General features: G+C 36.9%; 1 protein-coding gene across 2 annotated transcripts; it reads right to left on the bottom strand.

Annotated features, from left to right (window-relative positions):
• Nucleotides 1-429: 429 nt before the first annotated feature.
• LOC116160215 lies at nucleotides 430-6,706 on the bottom strand. 2 transcript variants are annotated; one of them, XR_004143162.1, is made up of 7 exons: nucleotides 5,303-6,706; nucleotides 3,351-3,748; nucleotides 2,537-2,913; nucleotides 2,370-2,478; nucleotides 1,454-1,982; nucleotides 907-1,167; nucleotides 430-850 (listed from the first exon to the last, which is right to left on the bottom strand). XR_004143162.1 is itself a non-coding variant. In XM_031473362.1 (7 exons), exons 2-7 carry the CDS (start codon nucleotides 5,389-5,391, stop codon nucleotides 606-608), a joined length of 1,479 nt encoding a protein of 492 aa, XP_031329222.1. In that variant the 5' UTR covers nucleotides 5,392-6,536; nucleotides 6,585-6,706; the 3' UTR covers nucleotides 430-605. The 2 variants fall into 2 exon arrangements, 1 of the variants encoding a protein (XP_031329222.1); XM_031473362.1 differs by lacking the exon at nucleotides 1,454-1,982 and having other exon boundaries at nucleotides 5,303-6,536; nucleotides 6,585-6,706.
• Nucleotides 6,707-15,910: the final 9,204 nt, after the last annotated feature.

Here is a 15,910-nt window from a genome sequence, read left to right as displayed (position 1 = left end):
AAACAGAAACGCAGCTCACATTACTACAGATAAAATTTTTTATCTTGAAGCACAGTATTCAGATTTAGTGTAATTTAAATTTAATGTAATGCATTCATAGAGGAAAGGATGAGTTTTACTAGACAGTACCTACGGTTAACTACGATACTTTGACATTCTATACTAACGTGAGGAAAGATAACTAATGCTTTCTGTTCATTGAATTACTCTTTTTTGATAAACTTCAAGATTGCGTATACAACATTTGTAAGTTTTGGAGATCTTTATAAAAGATAAGTTACATAACTGATATAGCAGATATCCTTCCCCCTTTTAATTTTGTACCTCCATCCTCCAGTGATTAGTATTATCAATTTATTTTGAAATTTTATAATCCAATGTTATTGATCCACATATTGTTCAGAATCTTGAGAATTGTTCATACATAGTCGTAGTGCTTTGTGGTTTTTGAAGAGGCAGCAGCTTTTAGGTTGAGTGATTTTAATATAATAGAAAAGGGTTAATTGAAAAGGAATTCTCAATAAAAGGAAAACTAAATAAATTTTATTTTCGAAAAATCAGAACTAAAACTTAATTGCACATTCTCGGCAACATTGCCAGTCAAATTACGCAAATGCAAAATCCTTGCAGTTGCCTATTCCAAATGCCATATGTTGTTTGAATTTATCATAGGATGAGTGACAGGTAGGCAGCGATATTTCTAAAGCACATGTGTTGGCTTTTGGATAGAGCGTGGCATCATCGTGTAAAAATGTAATTTTTGGTGCAATGCTGAAGCCCAGAGGTGGAACAGTTTCAGCTGCCGTAATGAAAATAATGACGTCTTTTAGTGTTACCTCTGTTACATTGTCTGAAAAAGAACCAAATTTCAAAAGACAGATCAGTTGCGTGAATGCCTATACATACCTTCACAGTCAAGCAAGAAATCTCTCCAGAAGCTTATTATACGGTTCTCAATGGACCGCTTAGAACTGCCTTGTTCGCTATACATAATAGAAAACAATTTTTCCAGTGTATTACTTGTTATATCTTCAGTCTGGCACATAGTATTCTGGAAGAGGTTTGGGTGACTCTTCAGTAGCTCGTATATCATTCCTGTGTTCAAACCTTCTCGGAACTGCTCCAAGGCCGGTCTTATTCGATGGAAGGCGTAGAATTTTGTTACATCTGAAACCAAAAGAATGAGAATGAAGCATCTCATGAATGGGAGACAAATTATTCGACTCAGCACAATTTTTTTTAATTACGATATGTAGGGATATCACAAGCCGCTCGATCATAAAAAGAAGTTGTGAGAAATTGATCAACACTAAATATGCATATAAATTCAACTTTCCTCATTGTTAATTACCTACTGGTAAATATTTCAATCACACTGTCATGTATAGGCTAGTGCTAGAGGACATATCCAAACTCTGGTGAGCCGAACAATTACCCAAAACTGAAAACTTACCATCCAACAATTGATCTTTAGTTTTCATGTCTGTTATAACTTCATACCCTGCTATGGTGAAAAATATCCTGAATGACAGATGCATCGGTAGCATTTGACAATTTATTTAATTCATCCCGAATATGATGGTCATCAATATCATTGATAGTTGGAAAGCCCTCCGCAATATCCTGGCGAAGAACTGAATAAAAACTCTGTGAAAAAAAATGAGGCCCGTCTCCTCCATGGATTAAAGAAAGGGCAATCATTTGTCCGGCTGCGTAATAATGCCTCTCATTCATTGCTCTCATGTCTAGTCGGATATACTTTTTATCAGATCCACAGAACATGGAGCTCTCTTTAATATGGTTCAGAACTAGTCGGAACATTTCTCGACTAGGACCTCCAGCATCTACGGCTCCTTCACCTGTTCCTTCAATATCACTGAAGTTCACTGATATTTTATGAAAGGGCGAGAAAGATGAACGCTTTAGAGCTCTCAGGCAGCAATCGAAGATACCTTCACGGTATATATTGAACATTGTCACTCCTAGAAACAGATATAATGATGTGTCATATGTTTGGAAGCACTAAATGTATGCAGTAGGGTATAAGTGGTATTGACGAAGATGAGGTTCACTTCCTACAACCCACTTTTTTCACGTTAGTTTAATTTTAAATGAATTTAAAAAAAATGTTTGGTAGGCATAGCCGATCCTTAAAGATATTATTAGTGCATAGTCATTAGTCAAAATTTTGATATATTAAAAAAATACCAAAGAATTTTTGAAATTATTTAAAAGGCTTTCATTTTTAAATAAAACATCGTCACATTCAACATTTTGCAACAATTTTATAAGGAAAGGTTTTTTAGGTTGAGAAAACAAATGGTCGAGTGAACTTAATCTTGGGAATGTATAAACTTTTAAATATTAACCTTCTTCAGTAATCTGCTCATTCAGGTTCTGTAATAGACTCTTCAGGGTCATCTCGGATTCGGAATGTCCCTCGTTTGTCCCAGAAGTCGTTTCGCTTTGTTCAAGTGACTATTAAGAAATCATTATCAGTGCAGTGAAATAATTCAACATCTTAATAAGAGTTTACCAATGCAGGGTGTTCATCTTGGATTTCATTTGGACTTTCAGATGAGGCTGGATTTGCCTCGGGATTTGCTATATCCACATCTTCATGGGAACTATCACTGAGAACGTCGGGACACGCTAGATAATCAGTCACATCAATAGTCGTTAGCTGAACAGTTGGTCTAATATAAATCATTTTGTGATTGAATATTGATCGAATTGTATCCCCATTCAGCTCTCCACCTGGTGGAAGGTTTGGCTTCACTAAGCGTCCACTCATAGGAATTAGCAATTCAAATTCAACATCAGCTAAAAGTGATTGGAACAAGTCTCGAAATGCAGTGTTGACTTCTTCGCGATTCCACCCAGAGTTAAACTTTACTTTCGAAAATGCAAAGCCTGAAAAATTTAACATGTAATTCAATATATAGTCGTAAGTAATATCATAAGGGTATCTAATTTTTCCGAAAAAAATCGAAAAAGCACGTTGCTAACTAATATTTTAACAAATAGTATGAGTGCAGGTGGCAACAAAAATCCGAGTCGAAGGTGAGGATTTTTGCACCTGCACGAATGATTTTTGTTAAAAAATATTACTTTGCATTGTGTTTTTTTTATTTGTTTCGCGGAAAAAATTAGATGCCCGAATGGTATTTGACATGAGTAACAGATCAAAGGTATTTATTATAATTTCTGGTGACAAATACTGACAGCTGCCAAGTTTTGCGCGAGTAAACTCGAAAAAACTACCATTTGTAATTCAAAATTGCGCGTTTGTGATTGGTTGAAATTAAGACGAGGGAAATAGTCTTTATACAAATAATCATTGCTGTTACCTTGTTCAAATGCTTTGGTTTTTTCTCTTCCTTTAAGCGTCAAGATTGTGCGTGGTGATTTCAATAATAGAACATCCCTGCAGAAATTTGAATGCACGGGAGAATGTGCACGTTTTCTTTTCCTTGTATTGTTAGTCCTTGAGGCAATCATCCTATTTGATTGATCAGCTGCAGAGGTAGATCTGATTGTTGGGAACAGACGTCTCAATTCTTCTCTAGTTGTTGTGGCAACATTACGTGCCAATGGTGGTGGCACTGCTGACGTAATCGGGTTACTATCTGGGCTCGCAGAAGAGCCCTGCGTTGCTTGTCGAACCGCAGTTTCCAATGTATTGCGAAGAGTTGAACTGTTGAGAATTTGCGACACAATCTCTTCTACTCTTTCGGCCATTATAAATCTGGAAATTGTCACTAATGAAACGATAATGAAGTACATGCCTTGGGAAAATATTTGCAACAAACATTTAATAAAAAATGTAGATAATCTGGAATCTGTCTTTTTTCGGATGAATACAATACGACAAAATGTCACTAGCAAAGTTTTGTTTTCCAAAAATGAATCGATTGGCGTTTTAAAAGTTGTACTATTTCATTAAAAAAAGAATTGTATATCACAATGTGAACACTCTGTATATACGAAAATATTTTAAAGCATATGCGGATATGCATGCGTTAATGTATCTACATATCTTTTATTTCCTGGTTCTATCTTTTACCGTTTTCATTAATCCTCTGATCCCATTAAATAGACACCCTCTAGGCTACTATGTAATATTAATGTTATACGGTTAAAGTACACAATTCGATTAATGTGTACATTGACCGGTTAGTGTGAATAAGTGAGGAAAGGAACATTTTTGTGCAGTTTCCCCACCCCCCCTATACATGGCATAAGCAGTTTCCCTTCCTTTAGTTTAAAAAAAAATGCACCCCTAACTACTCCTGCTATTGGGGACGCTGTATTTATAATTTTTTTACCTTAAATATTCACATTTACAGGCCAGTGTGACCATTAACAAAATTGTGTACTTTATCTGTAACATTAATACCTACTCGAATAGAAGTTAAGTATAGAAAACATACTAAGCATGACAACCATAATTCTCTACTTGAAAGGTATTCTACATTCCATGAAGTAGGATAAAATAATAAAGACAAAGGGGTACGTGTTTGTAAACATGATCCAACCTACCCCTACCGTAATAATATAATAAGTAGATACCACAGATTTCCATAAACTTGTAAATCTGTGATTTTACTTAAGAACGCGCACTTACCTTACCGACAAATCAAATGTTTTATTTATGCACTTACCTTTTCTTTTTTCACAAAGGCAATGCGCAATAAGTGGGCTATGCGTACACGTTCTCAACACCTGTATTTGTGCGTGCAAATATCTTAACTGATTCAGAGTCCTGCATTTGCGTTACGGGTTTGCGCGCCAATAGGCGGCGACTAGATGAACTGCGTTTCGACACCGCGCTACAGCGGTGAGTGAATTTTTTGCAGGGGTAAGTAATTCCGCGGCGGCGGTGTGTAATTTTTTTTTCTACGTCGGGGAGAGTTTATTTGGCAGCGGTGTAAGTTTTTTTCTACTATTTTAACTTACCCTGCACCTGTTTAATTTTGGAACAAACGGCGCCTCATACTATCCCCCTCGTTCTGTGTATGTCCCTTTTCTAAATACCTATGCGTTGCTTATTTCAAAATTGACAGCAGCAAACGCAAACATGGAGAATATAAAACGATTTCTGTTTTGTCCTCCGCAGTTGTCTGAGTAAAATATTATATCTTTTACTACTTTCTTGGCTTGTAATTCTAAAAATTTCCAAATACAACTGGCAATTTCATTTGGTATAACCTCATGCCATACAGTATCCTTCATTATTTCCTATATCATACACAGTGAAATTATAAATGGAGTACTTGCTTTTATAATAAAAATCGCTTACGTTTGACTGTGGAGTAGCCAAAACTTTTTGGAGATCAAAACACGCCACACAAATCCCTTTATTGTTAACTCCAAGATCTTTGTCGGCATCTTTCAAATCTCTTGCAGCTGTCTTATTTTTCAAATGACGCTCGTATTTTTCACGAAGGTTTTCCTTTTCTTGCTCTGTTGACATGTTAAAAACTGAGCAAACTTCACATTGATCCTTTTTTGGTTTAAACAAACCATGTTAAATTCATTATTAAGAATGTCTCTATATTGCCGAGATGTTGCAAGTTCCATGATATTATTTTGGGAACAATATTCGGTATACAAACGATACATCTTTTGAATACTCAATCCTTCCTCAAGGTACATTTTTGCCGAATTTTTGCGCGTGTAATGTGAAGGAACTAAAGGAAATAATTTTATGTGAGTTCTGACACTTTCTCTAATTGTTTCTTTAAGTTTGTGCGGTCGTGTTTTATGTTTACCACGCATGTCTTCTTCTAGCGTACCATTTCCTTTAATTTTCCCAGTGCAGTGCCAACCCAAGTTTCTGAAATGTCAAGTGTTTTTAAGAACATACTTTTGCATACACGTAGTTCTGCGTTGCGTAAATTAAAATGATACTGTCGTGAAAAAGTTCTTCGAGACTGTAGTCCATCTTTAACAGTTACTTGTTTCTTATCTAATTGCCTTACGTGACGCATGATAAAGTCCCATTGTCGTGTATGATCTTTTAGTTGCCAAAATTCATCAAAAATTAGGGATCGATCAATCCCATTAATTTTAGTAGTACATTTTAGCCTACATTTCTCTCCACATGGTGCACCTAATTTTCTCGCTTTTACTGTGATTCCCTTTCGGTTGTTATGTTCAAGTCCAAGATTAAGGAGGGTTTTTGATTTTACGTTTGCCCACTCGTTCATGTTCCTAGCACGTTTCCTACCTACTTTCTGTATGCTTCCCTGTTTCCTTTTCTTTTTGGTGACGAGGGATGTACTAGCGTTATTAGTATCTTCGCCAGATACTTCCTCAATATGTTCTTCGCCTGAAGGTGTATAATCGGGGTCACTATCAGAATTTGTAGCAAATGGATCTTCAGGCGTACTTTGTTCATCGATGGCATTAAATTTCAACACATTCTGAAGGTATATTACCTACAGAACTTGACTGCGCCTCATTAGAATGATCTCCAAGAATTAGCTTCCCTCCATTCTTTTTACTAACAACTTCCGAGATATTAGTGTTTTCTGAAAGAAAATGGTGTAGGTGTTAAAACTTAGTGGGTATATTCTCACCTCTTGAGTTGTCATCATCAGAGTGAAATTCTTCCTCCTGGTTCCGGTCATTATCTTGGCAAATGATTTCAACACTGCCCCTATTCACTAAAAAAGCATATGAGTGAATATACTAACACTTTTATTTTATTACAAACCTGTGATTGGGCAAAGTGGAACCAATTATAACATTTTCTATTTGATCACCATATTGATCTCCAACTGCACGTTCACTACAACTTGCTTCGCCCGTGGTATGTTCATTACCTCTTTTTTCTAAGGAAAACGTAAAACATGATTGTATTTTATATTCATGATGTAAATGAATAATGACTTATATCGTAATTTTTTGGGTATTTTATTCCATGGAAAAGGTAAGTATGAAGTAGCCGTTCACATAAGTAACTCAAAAGGCGAAAATTTTGAGTTACTACAGTATTCGCTGGAGCAGTCGAAATGACTACCGCCCTTAGACCCGAATTATGGAAGGAGATAGAAACCTCAGAAGAAATTCCTGATACAAGAAGAAAAAGAGCCCTAGACTTCATAGGAGACTTCTTTTCTTTCTGTTGCGGCATCGCAACCGAGAGAAAAGTCGATAGCCTCAAAGCATCTTCAGAAATCCATGAATTCCTAAGACGAATGGACTTAGGACTGCAGAAGAACTTAAGGTTAGTCGCTAATAATTCCGAGAGATTTAATAATTACCATAAAGAACTTACTAACAACTTGATTGAAGTACGAAAAAAGATCTCACGGTTAAATGAATACAGCGCCAACTTAAGTAATGAAATAAACAGAGACCACGCGAAAGTTGAAACGTTGGTTGTCAGTGATTCCTGAAGAATCCAGCCACGTTGAGGAGCCCGAGGTGCCAAGGATAACTCATCTTTCATCCAGCTGCGGATGTCTTTGATCTACAGGAGGAACAGAGCACATCTTTATAACGGAAAAGCAGATGGGATAACGTACGAAAACGCTTCGAGACATCCTCCAAGAGGTTTAAACAACTCAACGGGGAAATCGACGTACGTACGATACTAACCTTTTGCAAAATTTGCTACTAAAATCGCACTAATCCAAAATCTACATTACAAACAATTAAAGTAAATGAGAATGCTTAACAACAATCACTTTTTTTTTAAGTCTCAACAACCATTGAGCACACATAAGGCTAGTTAGCCAACCATATTTTTCTTTCTATCTAATCAATCAGAGTATGTGATGAAGACAGAGTACTGATAGTCACGAGGAAGCCCTACAGTATCATTTTTAAAGTCAGTCACCCTCCTCGAGCTCATTTAGGGAGGACAAAATTTACAGGAAGCAAAATTACCAAACCTTTCCGTGATTGTTAAGTGTACTGTTCATATTGAACGGTGGAAAGAAAAAAGAAATCTGTTAGTGCGTACAAAGTACGATATTAGTAAAGTTAAAGGAAGAAATTTTGAGAGAAATTTTTGTTATAGGATCTTGTACTTATCATTTAGCTTATCTTACCCAGTTTACTGGTCATTGCTACTTTACACATATATTTTTGTTATCAAAACATTAATGTACTTGAATCTGACACGTACTGACGTACATAAATAAAATCTTAGATTAAAATGCGTGGAATTTGTTTCCCACCTTGTAATAATTGTGATATAGTGATATGTCAAGGGCGGCAAAAAATGTTTGCGCACAGCGGCAGAAACCCTGAATCCGGCACTGTGATAGTAGGACCGGTAGGGGGACCGTATGAGCTATTTCGCGGGAGCGATAGCTACCCCTATCGGGTTGAGCTACCCCCTAACTCTAAGGGACCAAGACGTATGAGCTATCCCGTAGTTTTATGTAGTAACCTGTTGGGGGTTTAAGACGTTTAAGGAGTCAAGGAATTTAATATTCTCTAACATCATAGAAACCAATTTAGTTCCTCTCATTATCAAGTCTGGTTTTAGGTCTGTTTGTGTTACAACGTAGTTTAAAATGAACTGATGATCGAAACCACCACCATTGTGGGCGATAACGATAAAGTTTTTGAATTTCTTCCTCATATTTAGGATGTGTTCCATAAATGTGGGTATTACATCAGAGGTCAATATTTTTTGCGGAAAATCGCACTTTTGACAAAAATAAAGTTTCTGTTCGTCTATACACTTATCACAACATTGTACATACACACACAGATTAGGTTGATGTAAAAGGGAACTATCTGCTAATTTTTTCTCTTGCATGGTTTCTAAATCGTAAAACACAAAAAGCGTATTGTCTATTTTCGGGGTGCCTCTATCTATAGGAATATATTATTATATTACATTGTTTTTCAAATATTTAATAAATATTGTTTTTAGGAAGTATATATAATATTGAATAAATATTGGATACATATTTATTCAATATTTGGTGCTATTGGGGTTGTAAACGGCAAATCAAACGCAGAAATTCCGGGTGCTTCGTTACACACCCCCCTTTCTTCGGAAAGAAAAGAGCGGAACTCTTTTTCGGCACAGTATCCTAAAACAAACAAAACACGGGGATGGGAAAACATTACGGAACATTGAAATTCGGTTGATATACTGATCAGTTTATTCCTTCTTTGCTAGTGTATCATTGTTACTGTGGTGGCCCTCCCAGGGCAAAATGCCCCTTCGCGTCCCGGGTCTCCGGCATCCTCGGACGGCAGGGGCACCGCGCCGACAATCTCCCGACTACACCGCACCTGGAGCAGAAGATGGTGGCTTGTGGGACCGGGCATACCCTACGCCAATGCCCGAACCTCCCACATCTCCAGCACAAATGGACCGCCAGTTCAGGGTCCCGGGCACTGGTCACCCGCAGCAGGGTTGGGCGCTCCTCCACGCGTCCTCGTAGCGTAATCGGGGCTGACTCTCCCCCGGAGCCGGTCTGGGTCCCCACCGAACGGGTTGCGCGGGGGGAGGCTTGTGTGCCTACCGCTCGGGTATCCGCCTTCGTGTTGTTAAACGTCCTGGATACTAAAAGTTCTGAATTATTACTATGAACTTTTAGAACTTGCAAATCAGGTAACCCCTTCAATCTCCATTGCAGAAATTGTCGACTTTTTTACAGATGGTCTACAACAGGCCTAAGATCTGAATTTATGCTCATTTGTCCTACATTTGACGAAATTACTCCAGAAAATTGTCGCACCGCAGTTTTTAAGTTGTCTAATATACAAGAACATCGTATAAAGAACGAAATCAAGGAACGCACTTCTTCTTTACATTCCCTAGCAACAAAAGCAGTAAATTCTGCTAGTTCTAATTTTAAAAATTTGCAAATAGATAGATAACCCAATAACTTTGCACGATTTTCTTATCGACAATCAAGAGGCTACACATTCACCCTCGTACAAGGGATGCTATACCAATTTGCTTTCAATATAATAAACCTAGTCATTATGCATCTTCATGCACCACTACACAAGTACAAACCGCAATCGATTTTCGACTTATTCGCCAACTCCAAACAATTCGAGTAGCCAAAATAAGTATAGAGGAAATAACAATTTCCGTGGAAACTTTAACAGCAGAGGAAATAATAGGACAGTAACGTTATCCAATAATTCTTATCCCAATATGGAAATCGATCTTTCCGCGGAGGTAGGTCCTATGACCGCAGATCACAGTCTCCCAATCCAAAAAACGATCAGCGAAGCATCGATCGCCAAAATGAAGAAGGGTCGATGCAACTTTTGTTCTCAATGATAATCTTCTAAATATACATGGTAGAATTAATAATAGGCTTACAAAAATTTTAATCGATACAGGTAGTTGCTACAATGTTGTAACGTCAAATCTAGCGAATACCATAAAACCTTTATCGAAACCATTAACTTTACACGCAGCAGGAAATGTCAAGATTCCAGTATTAGGGAAAACTACGCTTTTTATTAAATTAGGAAATTTTGAAAGTAAAATTAACGCCTTAGTCATAAAGAAATTACCAGTAACATTAATTTTAGGAAACGCATTTTTATGCCAAACCAAAGCTTTAATAGATTTTAACAATTCAAAAATTATTTTAAATAAAGATTCCAAGAAAATCCAAATTCCTTTTGCAAAAAATGAGGATAGCGACCATAACGATATTTTTGAAGATAGAATTTTATTAACTTCGCACGCAAATGATAAATATAAAGTAACATTCTACACGCAAATATACCCACAGATATCCCAATTAAAATTAACTTTCCTTTATTAGTAATGAATTAAGCGATTTTCAAATTGAAACAGCACCAAATCTTTTCAATAAGAAATCAATAACGGTTTTGCGGCACCCTTATACCTACCGAGGTAAATTTTACGCGACTTTACAAGTGTTAGTGCGCCATAAAGTGTTTGCCGGAACAACAATTGGACATCTCACGATTGCACCAGCGAAGGTAAAAGACAGCGCGTTATACGTGAAGAAAGCCACTTCTAAAAAAGTCGTTAGCCATAGCATCTCGTCACATTTATCGCCGAAGGAGAAGAAAGAATTACAAGGATCGTGGGACGAGTTCAGCGACATTTTCGCAGAAAACGCAGCATCCATGTGGTATACAAACCACGTAACACACGTCATCGACGCAGGAAATGAACCACCAGTGAAGAGCCGACCCTATGAGTGGGAAAATTTATCCGAACAAGAACAGCTAACCAACCGATATATCACCCATCGATTGCATGGAAGTAAATGGCAGGACGGAATCACGCCGTACCACGTACTAAGGAGTACGTTAACAAAATTATTCCAAGAGAAAGAAGTTGCAGTATCGGGACACCCAAAGGATGCATTCCTAAAAAGGTTGTACCCACAAATCAACCTGAGAACCCTACACATACCCTTACCTCCGAAAGAAGAAACCCAAGACTGTGCCTGTCGATGGCACCCAATGGCAGAGCACATTTGCGCCGCAGGTCGATGCAGGACAATAAAAAGAAGACTAAAAGACCGACCCCCAGTAGTTACATCCCAGCGGGGATGGAATCAGATAGCCAGGACTCTTCCTCGGAGAAAGAAGATTCTGGGATTGAGGAATAGAATAGACATACCATTTATATATATATATAAGAAATATAACATTACCATTTAAAAAATTATTTTTTCTCCAACCACCTGAATAAGACGCTATTTTGTTATACTTTTTGGTCAAAAAAATGGGCGATTTGGGGGAGTCGTCAGTATCACCATGGTAACTGTCCAAAAAGTAGGTACTTTTCGGACTAGTCCGCAAAAGTAATTTGACCAATCAAAAAATTACAAATAGTTGTCATTGACCTGTCATTCAGAACATGACTCGAGATGTCACTTTAACAAAAACCGTAAACATGTCTATTTTTATATTAATCACTTGCACATCAACTTTCAACAAGATCGAAATAAATGTCAACTTTCTATAGGAAGCGCTGTCAAGACTTGTTTAGACGTGCAAGATTTTATTGCAGGAATGACTTGCCTGAAAGTTTTCGACTTGCTGGACTGAGCTCTTCTATCACCGTTTACATTATGAGAGTTATTGGGAAGTGCTCTCCGACACAAATTTGTGATAGTTTTACTATCCCGTGTAAATTACGCTTTAGTGCGTAACAGAAATAACTACCTACAAAATGTTGTTTTACATTAAAACATTTACAGATTTACAAATGGAATTGAAAATTACAGCTTCGGTAACATATGTTCGCAGTTAATATGTAGGAGTAGCAGTTCAAATTAAACTTTTTGAATCAAAGTGAACATTCCTTCAAACATAGGAAAAACTAAGACTTCACAGTACATACGAAAAGTAACTTCGCAATTCAATTCATGTATGATTAACTAATATGGGCAACTTCGCACAGTGCTTATATCCGCATGCTTTGGTTGTGAAGAAAATATGTTTCTCGGTAAACAGTTTCGCACCTTCAAGTAAGAGTAAGGAGATGTTCAGCATCCTAGACCTAATTCTATGCACTCCAATGCTTCCTGTACTTGTACCAGTAAATTTCGAAATTAAACTTGTCATCGACCACTTAAAGAGAATCTTAGGTTAATAAAATGTACCCGTTTATGCTACTTACTTGATTGTACATCTTGTCGTATTTGATTAAGCAAAAATATAAGATGTTTCGTGTTCATATTGATGAATTGTTTTAAGATATTTACTTCATGTTTACTTTCATAAGGAGGCTACTTAACCCAAAAAAATATTAATAGAGTGGCACCCAAAAGATGAAGCAGTGGTCGACAAACGACAACTACAAGAGCGTGCGCAAACACACTGGGTAAGTAAAAAAGTGGTTGGAGAAAAAATTTTATGTTTCATTCGTACGAAAAATGCGTTTCCGTGACTCGGAATGTTGGTGGACGACGCGTCAGCCTTCCTCGTCCCGGAAACGTGCATTTTTCGTACTTATGAAACAAATAACTAGTTTTTACCCCTTTATCACATTCATAACCTTACAGGACAATCAGGCAAGACACTTTTTTAGTTTTAGAACGATTTTTTACATATTGATACCTTGTATCATGGGCGTACCAGTATAGATTACAACAGGAGGTCAGTGGAAACAATTACCTGACGTAGTAGTCTTCAGCGCTACCGTCCCAGTCACCTATAAGATCAGGTGGCAAACCACTAAACCAGTATCATTTGCAACAAATTGTAATGCAATAGAATGTATTTTGGACCAAGACATTACCGAACTTAACAGACTAACCCAACTGCGACAACTGACTACCGCTCTTAGACCCGAATTATGGAACAGAAGAAATTCCTGATACAAGAAGAAAAAGAGCCCTTGACTTCATAGGAGACTTTTTTTCTTTTTGTTGCGGTATCGCAACCGAGAGAAAAGTAGACAGCCTAAAAGCAAAATCTTCAGAAATCCATGAATTCCTAAGACGAATGGACTTAGGACTGCAGAAGAACTTAAGGTTAGTCACTAATAATTCCCAAAAGATTTAATAATTACCCTAAGGAACTTACTAACAACTTGATTGAAGTACGGAAAAAGATCTCACGGTTAAATGAATACAGCGCCAATTTAAGTAATGAAATAAACAGAGACCACGCGAAAGTTGAGCGTCAGTTACAATTACAACGCCATCACTCTTCTAAAATTGCATTAAATATTTTTCATTTGAGTCACATTGTTAATGATTTAGATGTCATTACGTCATGTAAAGAACATAGAATTCCAGCAACCGTAGTGCATCCAGATGTCTTGTCTACGGATCTTTTAAATTTACAGCAAGAACTAAATAAAGATAATCGCACTTTAGCCTTAAGCTTAAAAGATATCTCGCATTATTATAAACGATGCATGAAACCCTTTATTTAGCAGTATCCAATAGAGGTACGAAGAAAACACTCAAAACGATATCCGGTATCGGATTACATCATTGCAAACCTTATACGGATAAATTGTGTTATTTTCCACGTTATAATACGTGGATTCCGACCAAAAGGGTTGTTTGCAGCATGACACATTCAAATAAGGGCATTGTATATAGTTGAGTCATTGATCCCAAAGCTAGAATATAGTCATGGTTAGTTGTGACTCTATCTAAGTCATTTAAAATTTGTCCTAACGATTCTAAAGGCATAAAATCTATAGCTAAGCGTTTTAATTGGCACATCATAACGAGTGATCTCGTACTCTCATACATATGAAGAAAACGGAGTGATTCATTCATAGTTGTGTTATTAACGTTAGAATATCCACACCTCAATATACTCCAAGAGGCATACTGTAAGAATTCACGTCCGAAAATCTGTCATTATCCCCCGGTCTATTTTATCATTAAGGGAATTAAGTAATGCAGGTGTTTTTTTAGGAAAATGGCAAGTTTTAACGGATATGATGAGACGCATAATTTTTTTTCGTGAAAGGAAACGCTTGCTCATCGTTTTACGGTTGCAAAAGTTCTTCTACCTGCAGTAACAGGCGTACAATTATGGACCAATCCACATCAAAGTGCGAATGGGTTTTCAGCCAAGTCGCTTCCTATGTGCCTATAGTATGCTTTTTCCATTTTTAATTACTTGTAATTAATATCTTTAGTGATACAAGGTGCTGTGTCCATGCGCGCATAATTTGCAGTTTAATGAAAAGCGTGACATTTTATTGTATATGGAACCCTTCTTTGGCGATCATTTTATATGGCTGTTCACAAATAACGATGCGATCGCTCATCGCCTACATCAGAGTTGGACCGTAAGTAAAATTATTTTGTAATAAAAACCTACATTGATACCTTTGTAGAAGATGTCAAACGTCAGCAGAGAATAGTCTTCAAGGATGATTATTAGAAGGCATACGGGAAAATCGCTAAGACAAAGGTGACGAGGCATATTTCCTGCCTGTGCTTATAGCGTAATTACGTAATCGTTAAATAGTAAAATTGACATTTAGCTGCGTATATTCTAGAAGAGGAACAAGTTACCGAATTATCGATCTAACTTGTATAGCTTTGGTTAAATTATTATTGTTTAGATACACCTCTTTCCATGACTACGGGTAGGAGGCAATAAATTCACACTAGAAATAATGCAATTTATTGGAGATGTTTACGGCCTCGTTATAGGATTCCCCATTAGATATTTCGCTGCACGGGGTGTATAAAAAATAACTAATAGGCCTACCTTTTTAATAGTACTGCTTGTGCACAAGTAGTAACCCGTTAGCAAAGGACAAGGTGTATAACAGAGTTGAACCTTAACACTTTATTAATTAAATCTTAAATTTATACAAGAATTTACTATTTTTAGCTTTATACAGGGGTAGTTTGCTAATAACCTTTAGTCTAAGAATATTCCTAAAATAATATCCTAATTATTTGTATACAAATTTCCTAGCATTTTGATAATTGGTTACAAATTGTCTGTATTGATTATCTTCAGACGGCACGAACAGCGCTTCCAAAATTAATTGAAAGGGTTCATTAATTCGTCAGCGTTAGCACCCAGTTTCGGTGAGCAAAAATAATCAATACAGACAATTTGTAACTAATTCATCAAAAATCACAACCTTAATCAACTTCCATCGGCTCATCAACAACATCTTGAGGCTTACTGATAGTATAATGGCCCCACGGTAGAGTGTTAAATGAGTCAGGAATCAGGTATCTCTTATCATCCTCAGGACTTAGGGCAATTTTCTATTGCGTTATGGAATAAACTTCGTACGACTCAAATTTTGAGATGTAGTTTTGCGCTTAAAGGTCTCCAGACATTCCACATAATCATCAAAGGTAATTTTAGTTTCTACTACACTTTTCTTTACCCCCTTCGCTTTCTTAGTCAAACCGTAATTTTTAACAATCGTAGCAATTTCATCCTCATCATACTCCTCCGCTTCCAATTTCTGTTGTAGTTTTAT

This window comes from Photinus pyralis, unplaced genomic scaffold (assembly GCF_008802855.1).
Source record: "Photinus pyralis isolate 1611_PpyrPB1 unplaced genomic scaffold, Ppyr1.3 Ppyr1.4_LG1, whole genome shotgun sequence".
In the NCBI taxonomy this organism is placed as follows: Eukaryota; Metazoa; Arthropoda; class Insecta; order Coleoptera; family Lampyridae; genus Photinus; species Photinus pyralis.
This window is presented reverse-complemented; position numbering and strand designations above follow the sequence as displayed.

Excerpts from the sequence above, each read along its gene's own strand:
- LOC116160215 (XM_031473362.1), bottom strand. The coding sequence starts at position 5,391 with ATGCCGACAAAGATCTTGGAGTTAACAATAAAGGGATTTGTGTGGCGT. Across the intron at positions 3,749-5,302 it reads TGGCTACTCCACAGTCAAAC|ATTTATAATGGCCGAAAGAG; the intron begins GTAAGCGATTTT and ends GACAATTTCCAG. Across the intron at positions 2,914-3,350 it reads AACCAAAGCATTTGAACAAG|GCTTTGCATTTTCGAAAGTA; the intron begins GTAACAGCAATG and ends TAAATTTTTCAG.